The 20642-nt window shown below is 33.0% G+C and overlaps 1 protein-coding gene across 1 annotated transcript; it reads left to right on the top strand.

The window, feature by feature from the left end:
* Positions 1 to 3816: 3816 nt before the first annotated feature.
* LOC132726756 (chromatin-remodeling ATPase INO80-like) lies at positions 3817 to 19822 on the top strand. The gene is made up of 8 exons (XM_060712113.1): positions 3817 to 4032; positions 11613 to 11780; positions 12730 to 12888; positions 13311 to 13413; positions 14107 to 14192; positions 14537 to 14650; positions 15241 to 15511; positions 16754 to 19822. Exons 1-8 carry the CDS (start codon positions 3832 to 3834, stop codon positions 16834 to 16836), a joined length of 1185 nt encoding a protein of 394 aa, XP_060568096.1. The 5' UTR covers positions 3817 to 3831; the 3' UTR covers positions 16837 to 19822.
* Positions 19823 to 20642: the final 820 nt, after the last annotated feature.

Here is a 20642-nt window from a genome sequence, read left to right as displayed (position 1 = left end):
GACTTACTTGATTCAAGGAGAAACAACTAGGTCCTTCAAGTGCAGGATATAAAGCACTTTTACACAGGACCTTGGGTTTTTTTAAAAGTCTTTTCTGGAACACTTGTTTCTAATATTAACTTAATAAGCGTGGCATCAAACTTGTTACCCCTGGATTTGTAGTAAAAATGTGAATGTGCAGGTGGGTCTGGCTTTACACTGTTGGCCTTAATTTATACTCTTAGCCTTTCTTTATATCTATGTCCTAACTTTATACTCATGTCCTAGCTTTTTACAAGTTCCCTGGCTTTTACTCATGGCCTAGGTCTATAACTATAGCCATTCAATACTCAAATGGCCAGTGATTAATTTAAAAATCAGAAAAATTTCTCCATATTACAGTAAAGTTAATGGAGTGATCATTTTAGTTATGACAGGACATGAGGTTATTACTGATGGTCAAGACAAACTGACCAGAGGGCAGCTGGATGCTTCACTAATGGACTGATAAAGTCTTATCATACCATTGTCTGTGTTAAAATTACCATTGAAAATGACCATTTACTATATGAAATAAATGGGTTTTATGCCATTTTCAACCCTTTTTGATGATTCAAAGTGTTCTATAATGATGTCTTTAGGGGATTGTTAATATTATCTTAAAGGAAAAAAAAAGCATATTCATTCAAGAATAATTTATTTTGCACATGCATTCTCTTAGTTTCTCACTAGAATTGTAAACACCATTCTTGTGCACATGCATTCTCTTAGTTTCTCACTAGAATTGTAAACACCATTCTTGGTTTATTCATTTTTAGCTCAACTATTCAAAGAATAAGGAGAACTATTGTGCTTACCCTGACATCGGTGTCTGCATTGGTGCCACACTTTGGTTAAGTTTATGCGTGCAAATTATCCCAAAAACTGCTGAACGGCATTGGTTGAAACAGCACACACTTATTTGAGAGCCCAATAGAAGCGGTCACTGTCCAAGGCCAATAATTTTAACATGGTTTTGACAGAATTATTGGCACATTTTGAACATTGAAATTTCTACAGTTTCTAGGCTCTTGTTTTACTATCAAGCACTGAGAAAAGTCCAGTGCGCTATCCAACCGCCAGCTTTTGTTTAGATATAAAAAAAAACCCATTTAATTGCAGAATAAAAGTATAAACCAGTATGTCGATAATTCATGTGAAAAAGAACAACAACAGGAATTGGCCATTTTCATATTTGCTACCATAGAAACCAGAGTAGATAAAAAAGACTAATTTGATATTTTATTTGCAGGTGATATTACGGTTGTTTAAATATAATGGAATATTTATGTTTGCTATTGATTGCATTGTGATAATATGGCACGGTTTTTATATGTGCCAAGTGGTATGTCAATACAAATACTGGCCATCATAAACATTCCTGGTACACAAGATAATTTTTCTTGGTCATACAACGCTGACAGTTTGTAATACTTTCATTATGAAAGTTTTACAAAAATTCTTTGAAGACTTTGACTGTTTAATTTATTACTGCAGTCGGGATGGAATAAATGTCTTAAGATATTAATGATATTTTCACTGCCAGGATTTTTTTTTTGTGCTCCCACCTTCTTGAGAGAATTTGCCTCTTTTGAAAGCAGAAACAAGTCGAAACTTCCTTGTTTACCAAATTGCTATAAAAAAAATGTCATGAACAAATTTGCTTTTAACAACTGAATTACTATAACTTCTGTCACATATTTTTATTTTTTTAATTTTACTTTCCTGCAATAAAGCGTCTTAGAAAAGTTAAAATTCTTTGTGACAAGGAGTTTTTTAATGACAGAACAGATTGATCTAGAGTTGACCTTGATAAAGAGAGACATATGTCACGCAGTGTTGTAAACCTATTGATTTCACAAAGCTATTAAGTTAAGTATAAATTACCTTGAAATGCTAAATTATAAAACATGTTTTACGTCAGGTGCCGTTGTTATTGTTATTTTTTGTATGTGCGTGACATATGTTTGTGCTGCTGTAAAAGCTTCGAATAACAATACACACAATAGTTTAAACATGTATTTTTTATGTAGATATGGAATTGTTTTGGGTGTTGATTTTTTTTTTTTTTTTTTTTTGTTTACAAGAGATGAAAATCTGAACATCTGGTATTTTATAATGATTAGTCAATGTTTTATTCATGAAAGTGACCCAGTTTCACTGGTGCGTTACTTTGTTGACAAACTCCACACTACCTCTACTATAACGCACCGGTTGACAGTCATCCCCGGAACGATCGATCGATAATTGTCCCAGAAAATGCACAGTTATCCCGGGCTAATGGAAAGTTTTATTTTTAAACAAAAGCTTTTATTGGCCGTGTTTAAACAATCAAAGTACCTGAAGTACCAGCACAATAAATCTTCATGAAACTTTTCAGCTGTATTAATTATTACAACAATAGAATTGTAAGCTGCCTATTGTTCTAAAATTAGATAGAAATAATTCCCTTTAGGAAATAGATACCTTTTATCTCATTGCGAAATTATTTAGAATGAAAGAGTTTCCCTATTTACTAACAAAATTAGCCATTGTGGTTAAATAAACATGTTGAATGCATAAGAAGAAAAGAATCAATGAGCTAACCATGAATTATGGCAGTATTGTTTCCATTTTTTTGTGATGGAAAAAAAAAAGATTTTTGAAAATGAGCTTTTTTTATTCTAGCATGGAGTTATTAAGTGCATGATGAAAGGGAAATGTAATTTTGTAAATAAAAACAATTGGACCAAAATTTGTAGCTGGGAATTAAGGATAAGAATCTTATTGAATTTTGTTTAGGAAAAAAAGATACCGTTGATTCATCAATACATTTTCCAACAAAGCATATACCTCAAAAGGTTTCAATGATTTTGATATTGTATTTCATTTAAAATGTAGTTCAGACTTGGTTGTCGCGAAAAAAAATAATAGAAAAAGAATGAAAACAAAAAATAGCAGACACTGAGTTGTTTCCCTTTGACCCCTTTCTCTATTTTGAAAGCAATTTAATAGACTATATATTTAGAACAGTGTCAAGTGGTCAAAGAATGGCAGCAAAATTCCTGGCGACCAGATGCCCACTGTTATTATCTTCATATTTGAAGAGCAATTGACTATTCTTGACTCCAAGGACTGAAGAGTATCCAATATTGGCTATATTTCTGACCTTTTCACCTGTCTGGAAATAGGCAGACAATCAATAAAATGTAATCAAAATTTAATAAATGTCACCAAAATATTCACACAGACATGAATTTTCCAATTAATATTTGATCACATGAATCAGGTAATAGTGCTCAAAAAAAGGAAGAAAGATGACTCTAAATTAGAAATTATTGCCATGAATTATTGATATAATATTTCATATTTTTAACTTTGAAACATAACTGAATTGAATTTAAGGGGTAAAAAACAAGTTACTGTCACTAGCAGCGACAATAATATCCTACCTGTGTTATAAGTAAAGAGCCAGGCCAGACTGCAGCTGATCAAAACCCTCACATTAGTGATGAACAGTTCTTTTTTAAAAAATCCGTATTAAGAGCTAAACTAGGGTGGTGCTTTCCCTAGAAAATAAGCCATGGATATTTGGGCTGGGATGTTACAGTAACTTCATTGTTCCATAGTGTTGCTGTAAATTAAACTACATTGTTTCATAATGTTGCTGTTTACATTAGTCATGGAATCTACAGACTTTACAGCAGTTAGAGGTATATTTGAAGGTTGCAGCACTAAATCAGCATCTGTTTGAGCAGTAAAAAAACATTCCCAACTTTGTTACTATTTGACCTGTTTGATAAAAATAGGCCAATTGTTTTTTATTTACCAAATATGGTAATTACTGGTTTGACTGTACATGTGATAATAATGTTAATGTGTATATTATTATATTATGTATTTTCAGCGAAGGAGAAGATTGTAACAGATGCTGGCAAGCTGTATGTACTAGATATCTTATTACAGAGATTGAAGGATGAGGGTCATAGAGTACTGATTTATTCACAGATGACCAAGATGATTGACTTATTAGAGGTATGTTACCTTTATATTATCACAGAGTTGTTTTTACTGAGAGGAGAAAGGAGCTGTCCTACCATCTGTTTATAAGGGTGAAAGAATTTATGATTTCCAGGGTAAACATACAAATGGGCTCCTCATCCTGCCTCCATAGACAAATTGTCAAATGACCCCCCCCCCCTAAGAATTGCAGAGGGGGAAATGTCTGCCATGGCCAAAAATGGGGGGGGGGGCAAATATTTAAGAATTGATTTTCAGACCCAAAAAAGACATACAAAAAAATCAAAAAAGTTGCTAAAAAACAGATTTTCTGGAGTTATGAAAATATCTGAACTTTCAACTTGGTGCTCCCTTATTTGCAAGTTCTGATGAAGAAAATGGACCAAATCTCAAAATATACTAAGAAATTATTTATTAAGAAAATATAAGTTATCCATATAGAGATGCTTCATTTGTTAACAATTACAAAGTACAAGATACAAATCATTTTCTATTTGCAAACACCCCTTTTGCCAGAGAGAAAAAATGACTTCAAATAACCAATGTAAACATTTTTCACAGGTTTTTTTATGTAATTAATTTGTATAAAGCTGTAACTCTGAGGCATGCAGTATACATAAAAATCATCATTTGAATTTTGAAAAAGTCTTATTCCAAAATACCTGTATGAAAGAAATAGGTTTGTATATTGCGTTAAGATCACATGGCGCAGACATGAAACCATTGCTTTATTAAAAAATAAAAAAGAATTCAAATAAATTTCATAAAAATACTACATTAGATAAAGCTTTCAAACCATTTATTTATTTTTATTATTAGATTTTCATCATCAACTTTCAATTTTACGTACTTTTACCAGCATTTTTACTACAGCACTTCGTTCAAAGGAAAAAAAATCACATTTATACTATAGCTTTTCATTCATTGAAGGAAACACATTTATTTGTGAAAACAGGTTTTCCAGGTCATTTACTTTGTTTACTATATATTTTAATGCTAATATGTTTTGGATAGTGTTTCCTATACCTTGATGAATGTATCCTGTCCATATAGAGGGTATTGTTGTGGACGATTTGTGTCCCAATCTGGACCTATTAAAGTAATGATGGTGGTCCATCATGTCTATTCAAACCTGTTTCCTTCAAGTAGATCACAATTAAAGATAATGATATATTTCAGGTACGGTTGATTTAAATAGATTATTTCAATTCTTCAAAGGCCATATCGAAGCTATTGTATTCTATTATATTGTATTGTGATATATATTGGTGTCAGTCGCGGGTAGATTAACCACGGAGGCCATTATACTCGGGGATAAGGATGTGTGGGTTTTTCCGGGCTTCCGGTCAAATCTGTTTGTTTTTTATGTAAATTTCGTTGGCGAAACATGTGACATGTATAAGAGTAGAAGTTTATTTTATGAGAATGCAGGGGGGTATCTGTTAACCCGTATGTCCAGGTGTGACCATCTCTCCTGTGGTCAGTTTGATTGATGTGTGAGATAAAGTCGTCTAACGTTAATATGAATGGGATTTTGTCACCTGACTTGTTTTCTTTATGAAATTAAATGTTGATAACATTTATGAGAAAAAAATAAACATGTTATTGTGCATCAAAATGTTTTCTCTTAGAAATTCTGTATATGTTTAATTTCAGTTTTGCTTTGATAGAAAGATAATTATGTTAATACAGAAATTTAGATTGTTTCTTTATAAAAATTAAAATAATATTGGTATTCTGGTATAAAATGGCTGGTATAAAATGGCGGTGATTTTGACTATTTGGAAGGTGGTCATTTATTAGTTTAAATTTACCTCTGGTCTTGCCAAATCTATGGATGCATTGAGAGAAATAAGTTTGCTCAAAAGCCATGGCCATAAAAAATCTGATTTTGACTTGTGTGTTTTGCCTGAAGCATTTCTTTATTTGCCCGTATAATATCCGTATAGTTAATTCTTGTGAGAATGAAATTCACATGACCACACAGGCTGTGGGACAACCTGGGCAATGCGGATGGTTGATTTTGCTGCCCCTGCACGCAATATAGATTTCACTGACTGACGAAAATGTAACATATTTGCAATAACAAAACAAAAAATTGTTTTTTAAAATTTTCTTAGTTTTATAAACCAGGAACTGCTTGTTAATGATATCTACTCTAGTTTATACATTTATACATCAACATCAATGTATAATCCTTATATTGATATATTTAAACATTTGGTGCTCACAGCAATTATTATTGATCTATACCTGGACCTGCCTGTATATCTAGACGCTCAGATTAAGTATTTCGATACATATATTAAAATCTCTGAAACTACATATTTGTTGTTACAAATCTGAGGTTCACATCATCACAACACATAAAAATAAGAGGTAATTTCATTTAAATCATTTAAGGGAGAGATAAATCTCATTTTGGAAATACATGTTACTGGCATTTTATAAATTAGCTTCAAATCAAGGACAAGTAGTTTATTCAACAAGTTAAGATTGGACAGTCTGACACGGTGGGAAATTTGTTTTAGTTTGATAGCAAATTAAGTAGAATCAGATGAGTTACAAGCGTGGCCGTGTTTCCGGCTCACTGGACACTGTTATTGTCATCTGCTCTCGTAAATTTTCGTTGAATACTGACCCCTACCTTTTGTTTACAAACTTTTCAGGATGTTTGACTACACGATCTTATTGTCTTGAAGCATCATGGGAAACTGGGCTATCTCGTATCTTAATACGGTTTAATTTACAGCGATTTTATTTTAATGAGGAGAACGCGGGTCAGACAATTAGCGGAGACAGCTTGTGAAATTCCCGCAGGCTCGGTTCTCATTCATGCCAATTTATGCGACAGTTTGCAACAGTTGTTGGTCTTGATAGCCAGTGGCTAGTTTTCAAATTGTAGGTTTCTGTCGTGAAATATACACACTGTGCATCACTTTGAAATTGGAAAAACTTTCAAAATTGCTCTTATTAGATTTTGAATTTAGATTTGTGGCGAACATGTCACTTAAGGCTGTCAGATTTTACCTGTAATCTTGAATAAATTGTACGATATTGATTAAAATTATAGGAAAAGTGCTTAACTTCGCCACAATCATTCATCCACTAAATAATGATTGTTGCAAATTACAAAAAAACGCTATTTTTTTGTGACATTTTTATTGGCATATTGAAGATGCTATCAGAAAATGATCAGATGACAAAAATTATCTTTTGATGACTGAAAATTGGTGTATTTTACTGTTATATTATTTGATAAATTGGAAGTTACGATTTGGATGAAGAATCATTTAGAAATTGACTGAATGTTTTTGACATTTCAGTTTTTGTAAAAGTTTTTGAGCTCATGTTAACATAAAAGCAGTTGTCATCAATGATCATTTATTTCATGCATGGCAGGCTTGGGGGCTTTCAAAATTGCACAAATTGTAAGCGGGGATCTGTAATTGTCATTGCACAGGCAAATTGTATTTGAAATCTTTGATGCTCTGGTTACACTAACACATGTGGATAAAGACCTCCAGGTACAGTATGTCATGAACGAGGCAGCTCATTAGATAGAAACACCTTTATCCCACCTTGATGACTTTCTTATATGAAAAGAATTAACCTTGTTGATAGGTGTGTCTATGTTTGGAACATTTTGTATGTGCCAAAATAAATTTTTATTTATGTCTCTATTTTCTGCAGAATAAGTCCTACCTTACCCAAGGAATGAATAAGTCACGGTTTAGTTGAAACCAAATTATTCGTTATAATTTATAAAAAAAAGTTTGAAAATCGCAATGATTTTAGTTTAAAAGATGTTATCCGGAACTCGGCAAATGTGGGTTTTTTTCCAAGCTAATCACCTGATACAAACTAACATTTGCCGGTGCACTACAAGTTACAATAGATTAGTCAACCTGTTGTGCTTATTTTTCAAATTTGTGTACCACTTAATAAGCTGGGAAAATATTCCAGCAAAATATTCTTAATTTAAGAGTAAGTTTATCATCAGAAGCTCAATACAATGTTGGAAACATTTGTTTAATTGTAATTAAAAATTAATTTAATAGCCGTTTATCAAGAAATAACAGAATTGATCTTGCAATGTTGTAAATCGATGTTGTTTCGACATTTTGCCACATTAAACTTTTTAAAACTTTTATGCATGAGTAATGCATTATGTATCAGTAAAAAATAACCACCGCTTAACAATTATAATTATCATCAAAAGGAATAGAAAATGTGATTAATAACAGACATTAAAATCTGATTACAAGATCTGATTGGGAATCCGATCAGATAAAAAATAACTAAAGGGGAAAAAAAAATATTATCTCTGTAAAATTGGATTGGAAAATTTCAATATGGCCATCTGTAACTATTGGACAACCGGCAGTATAGCATAAAAAATTAAAAACTAAAATGTTACCTCTAACAAGATGTCAGGTGCTATTTAAAATCACGACAGAAAATCGATGGGGCGCGACACGATGAACTTTCTTTAAGATCCCAGACGCATAAACCTTCTTTTTAAAAAGGGAGCTTTGATTACAAACATTGATAGGGGACTTTAATTATGATTTTTAGGCGGTAAAGATTACAATGTAGTATTTAGTGATGGACGTATTTTATGATGATCAGATTGTTATATGCACGCTGTCAGCTGTCTTGGGTTAAATACACGAGTCACAAGTTCAAGTCACCTGTTAAACAACTAGACCTTCCGATTTTTCTGTCTGATTATATTCTTTGAACATTTAGCTATAGTGACATCAAAAGTTTAAAGACATTTACTAGTATTTAAGCTTAATTGTGAAACCAATTCTTTCAACATACATGTCTATTTATCCCTTTCGAGCCCGTTTCCTGGAACTATTCGCTACTTGTGTCATTTAAGGAAAACATGGTAGGGTTGCACTTTAACCCACAATCCCTTAGTTGAGTGGCAGACAACTTAACCACTAGGCCATCACACCACTCAATAGTAAACAGTTCCTGCTTAAGTTGATGATTTTGCATTATGACCGTTCTTTGATTTTACTGTTATCTTTAACTGAAGAGTGCACATATTTATAGACTGCCCTGCCTTTATAATATCATCATAGACAAAATATAATTGCCTTATAGGACTCTAAGAGTTAATGACTTAAAACTTCACTTTCATTTAAAAGGACATTGTTTAAATGTAAAGATTTTCTTTTAATTACTCTTGTTTAAGTTATCTTGAATTTTGCCAGAGAAGTTAACAAATGTATAAAGTTTATTTTGTGAAATAATTTATTAAACAATTAAGCTGTATCGGGTTGTGTCATTCTAAAATGAACAATTCACCCGAAAATATTCCGATATTTTACTGTCTACATTAAGGAAGCAGCAGTTATTTGTGCAAAACAAATTAATATGTTTATATCAGAGTACACACGCTTCAATTGACAATTTGATAGTCGTAATTTGTTTTGATTAAAGTTCCCGCCAATAATAAAATGTCCAGTTATAATATCTAGCGTTATTACTCAGATAAAATAAACTGCCGGACAATATATATTTACTGGGTTTTACAATGACAACACTTTGGTTGTAAAAGAGTTGGACTACTGTATTTTGTATGTCATCAATGGCCGTAAATTAAAGGGTATGCATTTCTCAAGAGAACCTTGTCCTTTTGAAATATGACCAACTGATAATGGTCATTGTTTATATGATTTAGTTATCTGACACCCATCTCTTTGTATTTTCCTATCTTACAATCATCATGTTAACTTGTCTTCTAATTGTACTGATTAGGTCTTGATAAATTTATGTTGAGGGAAAATAGAAAAAGAGGGCGGGGCTAATATGATAATACATCTCTGTCTGATGACCATTGCCTTTCTTGTTTTCTATTTTGTTTTCATTATTTCAAATAATAGAGATTAAAGTGGATTAAATGTTTAAAAATGATTTAGTGGCCCGCAGTTGATGTTTGAAAATGATTTAGCATCCCAGGTTGGTATTGTCCATTCAGGTGATTGTTAGTAATTAAAGTTTGTAGAGATAGTGGAGGTGACGGCCAGCGGACAGATAACTGTCAGATTTATTATAAGCGGATCTGCTCCTGTTATTTATGAATTAAAGTCACGATAACGGAAGCTGTTTGATCTAGACTACCTTGCCAGTTATGTTTGTATATTGCGTCTGTATTTAAAATCAAATGACTGTTTTGATTCTTCCATGTTAAAAAAGGTAAATAGCTAGCTTATGGAAGACTGGTGGCTCTACTTAGTTGCCTATTTGTTTCTGAAAGAGTGCACAGAGATCTTCGTTACAGAGTAGCCAAAATGAAAAAAAGTGAAAAAAGAAACAGGACAAACCTGTTAAACAAATGTAACATTGCATAGTCAAGATTAATATGCATTTCCATCTAAAACCCTGTGTAGTAGTATAGTGTTGTATGACCGTAATGTGTCAATGTGCTGTTAAACCCAAACAAACATTTACAAAACCAAGCAATATCTTGGTTATGTTTTCTCCAGTGGCTAAAATCTTGACATAATACCCTACCTGTAAATGTGTGGCCTAACCGTAAATGAAATTTGTTTAATACTTTACGATTTTGCATTGTCTGTACTATTCAATAAGTTGTGTATCAGTCTTTTAATGGAGTGTCATATTGCTAAGATATGAGGGTTTTTCTTTTATTTCTTCAAAGTTCACAATAGTCTGATATTACATTAACATGTTACAAAATAATAAGTCAAAGAGGTCGCGGCTGGAAGTTGAGAGGGTTACCACACCCAGAGTGAGCGCTACAGTTTCCTGTGTGAACTGCTCTTCTATCTCAAGACTTCTACATCGATACATGTTGTACACAGGGCTATCATGGTCACAGCTGTGCCTTAATAACCGGGTATCACGCTCATAATTACACCCATATCTTGTCTCTTTATGTCAAATCAGCCATCATTAACAGGTTTAAATGATGTACCAAATTTGATCGGTGATTCTTTCAGTTTCAAAGGAAGTGTGAGCCTCGAAACAAATTTAAAGCTATCGGCTTACATTACAAACGTTTCTTAGGTGTTTTTAAAACACACTAACATGGTTATTATGAGATATAGAAACTTATTGTACAGGGAAAGAAATATTTACATTTCATTTAATTGTGTTGTATTGCAATTCCTTGATACTGTAGAAGTTTTCCTTTGATGTCGATTTAAAGAATATCGGAGGAATGTTATTTTTCCTTGACTTCATTTCTTTCGGAATTGTCTCTAAAAATAGATTCTAAATTGATAGTTCTGATTACGAGAATAGTTTGGCATGTGAATTTTAATGACAGAATTACTTTGATGTTTCCTGGTTTAAAAAATTATAGAGATCTAAATGAATTCAAGTTTAAAAAAAAAAAAAATTTGAAAAAAGCATTGCAGCCTTATTGTAAAAACTTGAATATACTTTTTATATATCCCATGTCTTTTGTATAAACATGGACTTTAATCGTTATCTAGTTTTCAACAAAGAAAATCCTAAAAACCTCAACTAAACTTGTACCTGTTTATAAGAAATATATATTTAACATTGGTATTTATCCATGATCATATATGAATTTAACTTTTGTTTTTCAGGAGTACATGTGGCATAGGAAACACACATACAAGAGACTAGACGGTTCCTCGAAGATTTCCGAACGTCGTGATATGGTGGCAGATTTCCAGGCGAGGTCGGACATCTTTGTATTCTTGCTCAGTACACGAGCTGGTGGTCTCGGTATTAACCTGACAGCAGCAGACACTGTAAGTGTTATTATTGAGATTTTAAGTCTGGGCATATGTCTTACTTTGATACATGGTGAAAGAAACAGCTTTTATTTAATAAACAAAAATTGATCTTTTGAGTTGAATCAAGGATGTGACACCTTATTGCATCAATATATTGTAAGTTGAAATTACAGAGGACCATTTGATTCATACTTCTATATTAAAAGAAAAACATGTATTTAGCTTTACAGTTACTAGATAGGAATGTTTAAAGTATTTATAAGTTAATAAAATAAACATATACATATTTGTATGCAAGTAGATATTTGCAAAATAATGATTTTGAAATACATACAGTGACATGGAACTACCAATGTCATAGTGTATAGTAGGCCAGGTATTTACAGACTCACAAGATTCTATTTTACAGATTGTGCAATTTTAGAATTTCAATATCAGAAAATTAACTGGTCGAAGGAGAACAAATCACAAGTCTATTACATTTAAGATGTGCATGATGTATATAAATTTTCTGTTATAACAGTTAAGAATGTCAATTAACTAGATGCAAGCTTGATTGTCTTGTTCTCAGTGTATTCTCACGAATGACAATCAAGCGCCACAGCCCCCTCTCTTGGGCATCCTGGTCACTACTTCGCTGATTGTTATCATCTTATGCCTCAGTCACAAATGACCAACGGACATTTGTAAATCGCACTGACGCCGTCTTGACAAAGGGCGGCGACTGCCCGGTCTTTGAATGCAGTTTGTAATATCAATTCAGCAAGAATCGCCCGGCGACAGTTTCATTCATGACCAATCACGGTATCAGATTTAAAATGCTCAGCTTTCGTGGAATCGTCAAAGCTGCTGATGTTTAAAAATCGTTGAATTTGGCAGCGACTATTTATTTGTGACCTAGGCATTTAAGAGTTGTTTTGTTCTTTTCTGAGAGATATGTTAACTTGTGATTTTCTGTTGCTAGGTGATATTCTATGACAGTGATTGGAACCCGACAGTAGATCAGCAAGCTATGGACCGAGCTCATAGACTGGGTCAAACAAAACAGGTTACAGTCTACAGGTTGATCTGTAAAGGTACAATAGAGGAACGTATTCTACAGAGAGCAAAAGAAAAAAGTGAAGTAAGTTCAGAGTTAACCATTTATACCCTTAAATTTCCTAATATAGAAATGTCTTTTCTTGGTCAAAGTTTGCTACTTAAGATTAAATGAATATAAAAAAAAAAAATGCAATGTTCAAAAAACTGTGTCAATTTTGTTACATTAAACTGCAAAAATGATTTTGAGTACTAGTGTAAAAGTCCCTTTACCAAAAGATTTAATGCCCCCCACCCACCTTGGAATAGTTGCCATTTCTTATACATTGTGTTATATTCTAGTTGTTATGAACTTCTTGGAAAATTATTTAAAAGAAAAGCGCTTGTGTCTAAAAGCATCTTGAGTCATCAAAGATGGCATCACTTCATTCACTGTAAAACTATTTGGCTTGGAGTAGTTTCTTTGTCAGACAAATTATGAATGAAATATAATGGATGTTTATCTAGATCCAGCGTATGGTGATCAGTGGTGGTAGCTTCAAGCCAGATACTCTCAAACCTAAAGAAGTTGTCTCCTTGCTTATAGAAGATGATGAACTACAGAATAAAAGTAAGTTGGTTTGTAACAACCTCTGTGCAATCTGACTTGTGTAGTTTCGATATTCATACTCCTTAAAATATTGTGACCTATTTCATTGAATTTTGCCTCATTTATTGACATATAATTAAGAGAAGTACACTAACTTTTGGAAAGAATGATTATGATCTTGATAATACAGTTCTGTAAAATAAAATCTAGAGAAAATTGCTTATCAGGAAAACAGTAGAAAATACAGATAATGTTTAGCCAGCTTATCTCTGCCCTCTGGTCATGGTCTGAGCTCTTCTGGCTTGGCTATTCAGTCTGTACTTATTTTGAAAATTTTAACAAAAATGATGAATGGTTTTGTCTCGCTTAAATTAATGACATGTCCATTTAAGATTACGGCCTTTGTGGCTGAGTGGTTAAGGTCATTGATTTCAAACAACTAGCTCCTCACCACTGTGTATTCGAATCCCAACAGGGATTTGAGGAAGCTATCCAGATAGCTTACAAAACATTTATTGTTCCACTGCGGTGCCTGTTTGTGCCATTAAATAACAGGTCTTTCTCCAAGATCAGCATATTACATATACTGTGTAAACCCAGCTATTTAAGATTTTAATGTTTGGTAAGGGTTTAAAGAAGGTTAAGGAAAGGATATTCTTTAACAGTGAACTGGGTATAATATATATATATATATATATAATATTTTGTGTTTAGTCAAGATGAGATCAAGAGATAAGAAAGACAAAGAAGAACAATACAAGGAGAAAGACAGAAAAAGAAAAAGAGAACAATATGTAAAGGTAAATGACACATAGTTTACACTTACATACCTGAGTTTGATTGTGATAAAAAAACTATTAAGTTTATTTGAATTAGACTTAATAACGCAGCACTGATGCATATATAGAAACATCAACAAGACTGGGAGAGCTGCATGAGCCCATATTCGCATGGAAGTTTTGTGAATAATTATAGATTACAATGAATTAATTTGAAAGTTGGATTGTTTTTAAAGAAGTTTACATGCATTCAGATGACTTAGATAGTTAGCTATTGAGTAAAACACACTGGAACTTTAAAACAATGGCAATATTTATAGAAAATATACTGCAGTTTTGAATACAAATACTGTTATTTTACACAGAAGAGGGAGTCAAAGAAAGCTAAAACAGAGGAACAGAATATGACTATACCTGCACCAGATACTGACTCATTAGCCAGCTTTGATTCCTCCAGACCTGTTAGTCCTCAAAGTGAGGTATGTAAACGTTTTTGCTCGTAAAAAAATTATGCTGCAGCCTTAATTTTTTTGCTAGTTATTTCTTCTGTTGCATTTATTTACTGTCTTCATACCACTTTTATTTTTTTAAAAGAGATCTTAGGTAGTTTGCATAGTGGATTTTTCCATTGAACTAAATCTTCTGAGACATTCTGTTTTCATTAGTTTAAATTAACCTTGATTAAAATTAATTATTTAATTAAATTCCAATTAAGTGTTCAAACCCAAATGTTTCTTGGGTAGCTGTGGCTGAGTGGTTATGTGTGTTGACTTAGAAACACTTTCCCTTCACCACTGTGGGTTTGAATCCTGCTTGGGAATGTGAATTCTTTTATGTGAGAAGGCTATCCTTCTTCATCTGAACATTGATAGTTCTACTCAGGTGCCCGCTTGTGTCTATAATAATGTGTAAAGGAACACCTGAGGTCTTCCTGCACCAGTAAAAAGGGAAAGGTGCCTTAAGACCTTCGAAGTGTCAGTATGATGCAACAAACATATGTTTTTAGTTATATAATTTTCTAAAATTTGAATACAGGATTTTAGAATGCATTTACCAATGTATGTTACAGTTGTCAGTTGGAAGTGAGACTCCCCAGCAGGCCATGTTTAATATAGATGACAGTAGCAATGATGCCCTGGTGATAGTTGATGACGCCTCCACCACACCTACACCCACACCCAAGAAGACGAGGGGTCGGGGAAGACCCAAGGGTTCTGGAGTGGGTAGAGGTCGACCGAGGGGTCGAGGAGGTACAAAAAGGGCATTGTCTGCTGCAGAGATAGCAGGGGCCCAGGCGGGGATGACGGCAGCTTATAAAGCTTATGGATATAGTTATACTGGTAATTACTGGATTTAAGCTTCTTGAATCCTCTTGAAATAATTTTATGTGTATGAACTATTTATTTCAAACTAACTTCATTGTTTGGCGCAATAGTTTAGTGTTTCTTAGATGTGTCAAGTTGGCTCCTCTATAAATCAAATTGGCTTCTTTATTCGATTAACTAAATTTTTGTTCAGGGAATTTATTGTGTCGCCTTGAAAAGGTGACATATAGGGGTTACTTTTGTCGGCGGTGTCGGCGGCGGCGTCTGTGTCGGCGTCGTTGTCGTCGTCGGCGTCCCCTAAAGCTTGTCCGGAGCATAACTCAGTCACTATAAGTCTGATTGACTTCAAACTTGGTATGCATGCTTCTTTCAATAACCCGAAGTGCAGTGCACAAGGACCGGTACTCTGCAGTTCTTATTTTTTTGAGTTATTGCCCTTTGTTAATTTTCATACTTTAATTTTGTCTGGGCCATTTCTCTTCAACTAAAAAAGCTATGGACTTGAAACTTCATAGGATGATAGATCTCATTATTAAGAAGTGCAGTGCACAAGAACCAGTACTCTGCACTTCCTAATTTTTGAGTTATTGCCCTTTGTTAATTTTCATACTTTATTTTTGTCCGGGCCATTCCGCCTAATGTATAAAAGCCATGGACTTGAAACTTCATAGGATGATAGGTCTCATTAAGAAGAAGTGCAGTGCACAAGAACTGGTACTCTGCATTTTTTTATTTTTGAGTTATGGCCCTTTGTTAATTTTCATACTTGATTTTGTCCAGGCCATTACTCTGAAAGTATAAAAGTTATGGACTTGAAACTTCATAGGATGATAGATCTCATTAAAAAGAAGTGCAGTGCATAAGAACTGATACCTGCATTTCTTATTTTTGAGTTAATGCCCTTTGTTTGATTTTCTTACTATATTTTTGTCCTGGTCATTTCTCCTCAAGTATGAAAGCTATGGACTTGAAACATCATAGAATGATAGATCTTATTGATAAGAAGTGCAGTGTACAGAAACTGCTGCTCTGCACTTATTAATTTTTTAGTTATTGCCCTTTGTTTATTTTTCATATTTCATTTTTGTCCTGGCCATTTCCCCTAAACTACATTTGTTCACAAGGCGACACATCCGACTCGCAGAGTTCTAGTTGAATTTATTATTCAGATAAGGAAAATTATGCTTATGATGTAATTCATTAAATGCTATTTTAAATAAAAAAAATTTAATGGCAATTTTAAATATGTTTTTTCAGGGCCTCCAGTGAGTAATTCGTCATCTTTCAGCTCATTATCTGATGCCACTAAAAATTCCTCAAACAAAACTGACAATAGTTGACAAAAAATTGAATAAATTTGGAATTGTGGGAAACAAAATATGTCATGGAGCCCTCGCTATGATAATGGCAGACCTGTGTTGCCAGTGTAGAGTCAGATCTGGCAGTATTATGCATTCATACTTACCAGATTATATACTATTCGACTTATCAGTAATAAGTATTTTGACTCTCAAATCCCTGAAACAGATAAATGGACTGTTCCAACATGAAAGCTGGGCTAGTTCAACTGACAAATTCAAAAGTGAATAAAAAAAAAGATATGCAATGTGTAATTGTTATTCATTTCAATTTACCAGTATGCCAAATGTGCATTTACTGGATATAGAAAAAGAAAGGGCTAGGCAAAGTTGTACACAAGATAGGGACTTGAGAACAAAGTGTATTTTTGCAGCAAAAAGACATGTGTTGATTTTTGTTTGTTTGTTTAGAGGTGGTATACTGTAGAGTGTGTGTTCAAGGATTATTTAATGTGTGCTATAAACTTGTAAAATGTTTGTTTTATTGAAGAGAAACCTACACCTGCTGGAATGGATGGTGAATAGCCTTTGCCACCAGTATAGAGCCAGACCAGCCTGCACGTCCATGCAGTAGTCTGACCAGGCTGTAGGCTGGCAAACTTTGAATTTTCATCCTGAGAACCCCAAAATTAATAATTGACAGTTCTAAAATGGAAGCTGGACAAGTCCATTTTAGAAATTCAGCAGGTTAAGGGTTAAGTCAAGTAAAGTATGTAATGTTAAAACTGATAGTTCAAAAATATTAAGTTTGTGTTTGCTCAGTCATTACTGGATAGCTTATAGATTTCTGTTTCCAGGTTTGCTGTTCAGTATATATTTATTATATTAATTGTTATATTGGATAGCATGACAGATTTTATGAAGTTTAAACAAGATTGTTGTCGTGTATTCAAGATCATGTTTTGCTAACTATGTCAAAGAAAATTGTTAACCATATTTCAAAGGTGAAATTGTTCAAGAAAATATTATTTTTTACCAGTTACATATACATGTTTACACATACATGTACTTTGATACTGAAAAAGTAAATGAAATACTAGTATTTTCCCACACAAGGATGGCATTTAGTAACTTATTACATTGTATTTATAAATTGTTCATATGGGTGCCTCATAGGTCAATAACATTTTTGTTTACTGTATTGTATATCATTGAAAACCTCAGTTTGAATCCCATGTAAATTTTACAGATTTCATTTCTCTTGCGAAAAAGTTAAGTTATATTATTTTAATCATATAATCAGGTCCTTTACAGAGTAACAGCTCTTGTTCAACAGCAACTAAATATATATAGGTAAACACCAGTTATAGTGGCAAATTTCGTTTAAAAGGAGATTGACGATCCATGTTATAGATTGAAATGCTGTTGAAATAGGTTGTATTTTCAGCCTGTTTATTAAAATATCTGCCTTGGTCAAATCGGCTGTTTTCTTTGGCACATCTGTTTCCTCAGATAAAAATGAAAATCTGGAGTACTCAATACTGTATATGTTTGTGATAAAGTTTTCTATAAAAAATAAGGAAATGTATGAAAGAATTTTGATTTAGGTAATACAAAGTCAGGTACCTACAGTATGATCTCATACTATATAATATTATTATATATATAAATAAGCATTAGATCTACAGTTCACTATGCATGTTAATAGCTTACTTAGCAAATGATTCTTGTAGCAAGATTTGAACAAATCAGGTGTTATGCAAATGGTTTTCAATGGTCTTTTTTCTGTGTTTTTTGTTACTAAGGGATTAATAATATGCTTTGGTGTATGCAACGTTTGGGCTAAAGATTTTATTATTTGGTTTTATGTCCAGTCTTTATTAGTTAATGAGGATCTTTGAATGGGTTGGTGGGAAAAATGCTATCATAGGGTAATGGTCATTTTATTCTGTTACAGCAGAGGATATAAATGCAGTTTTACTTGATTCAGACAGTCAGATTAATTTTGGCTCTACCAAGACAAAAAGTAAGTTTAAATGAAGTGTGACAAATAATAGATAATTGTTTACCCTCTTACTTTTCTAAAACCAAGCCTGTACGCAGTCTGACCAGGCTACACTGTTAGCTGACCAATTTCAATTTTTTAAATTTAAATCCAATATAATAAGATATGATTGAATAGTGAACAGTGCAGACCATGATTAGGTGGCACTAATGTGCCAGTTGATCATGGTCTGAACTAGTATCACGGGCACAACCTGTTGCAGTTTGCGTGCTAAGACTTGCGTTCCTTGAGCTAACAATGTGCTGCTGTGACTTGAGCTGGACAAATCATGTTCTTTATAACAGTATTTCATCCAGAAATATATCTACTGCCCTACGTCAAACTTGTTTAACAAAGGCCACCCATTGAAGAGACTGAACATGGCCTTTACAGACAAGCGGTTTTTATTAACAGGTTACTTTGGGGGGGGGGGGTATCAGAAAAGGGTTGTTGAAAAGTGGTGTTTATTTACAGGGTGGTCTTTATTCTGAGATGGACTTTCACAAATTTGACCATATGTGTAGTTTCCATTTTAATTTACTAATTTTTATAATGAATTTTCCCAACTTCACAGTGTTGATGATTAACCAAATTAATGATAAACAGTTTTACCTATATGCATTTGTATGACATTGTAATTTTCTTTATTTTGTGATTCAGTTTAGTCACAAGTGAAAGTGTTTGTTAGATTTGTTAAAGGTCTTTGAAATGTGTTATTGATTGAAGAAAATGTACAATTTATTAATATGATATTGATTTGTGTATTAAAGACAGGAACCATGATTTATTCTGTAGGGATTTATTAACGTTGTCTTGTTTTTTATGTATATTTGGTATAGATATTGATAATGCATTTGATTTATGAAATAGATAGTTGTTTATAATGTTCTAATTATAGACATAAAATAATAATAAGTACAGTCTTGTTTATTTGTAGAGATGTTACAATTTTATAAATTAATAATAAAGTGTCTACATTTCTAATTGTGATTGATTATTTATTTATTGATTGATTGGTGTGGATGAGTTAGTGTCCTTGATGGAAACTGGGTAACTGATATGTAACCCAGATAGTAATAAAAATGTATGTCAGGGTTTTGCACAGATTAGATTAGATAGCGTGGAAAATTACTAGCATAGAAATCTCATTGAAATTTCAAAAATTTGAAATTAATGGAAATCGCATGGATCAATTACGGAATTTTAAAATTCTGCAATGAAAATCTGAAGGTTTAATTATTGGATAAGAAATCCTTAAAACTCCAATACCTAAGGACAGGTACCAATGGTTAAAAGTACTAATACAAAATAGAACATTTTTCCTGCCTACCTTTTACACGGAAATCTTTTCTACGACACCTTAGTATAATAATTTATATAACCTCGAGTTTGCATCTCTGAATATCATGTGAGGGGATGAAAGCAATGAGTGTAATTGAAAGATTTTTCTCATGAACCCTGATTAGACCTGATCGTGACAAGTTGAGAAGAAATATTTTCCTAGACAGGAACCATACCAGAGTAAACGAACTCAAAAATTTAGCATAAGCCCAAAGATCATTTGCTTTGAAATGAAAATGGTTCAACCTTGGTTAGTGGTTGCAGCAATAATGATTCGCCTATGCACGTGTATCATGATAGAAGTGTATGCAGTCGGATAGTACTAACTACTAATGCTTGCTTAATTTCATTATTTTGGTATTGAAGTTCTTACAATTAACTGTAATTTCCAAGACATGTCAATTTATATCTATCTAAAAGTGCAAGGTCCAATGTTTTTGCTATGCCTTTGTTCACAATGGAT

This window comes from Ruditapes philippinarum, unplaced genomic scaffold, assembly GCF_026571515.1.
Source record: "Ruditapes philippinarum isolate M1 unplaced genomic scaffold, ASM2657151v2 ctg15419_1_1_1_1, whole genome shotgun sequence".
Taxonomy (NCBI): domain Eukaryota; kingdom Metazoa; phylum Mollusca; class Bivalvia; order Venerida; family Veneridae; genus Ruditapes; species Ruditapes philippinarum.
This window is presented reverse-complemented; position numbering and strand designations above follow the sequence as displayed.

Coding starts and splice junctions, on each gene's coding strand:
- LOC132726756 (XM_060712113.1), top strand. CDS start 3,832: ATGGTAATTACTGGTTTGACTGTACATGTGATAATAATGTTAATGTGT. Junction 11,781..12,729: donor ACCTGACAGCAGCAGACACT/GTAAGTGTTATT, acceptor TTCTGTTGCTAG/GTGATATTCTATGACAGTGA. Junction 15,512..16,753: donor TTATGGATATAGTTATACTG/GTAATTACTGGA, acceptor ATGTTTTTTCAG/GGCCTCCAGTGAGTAATTCG.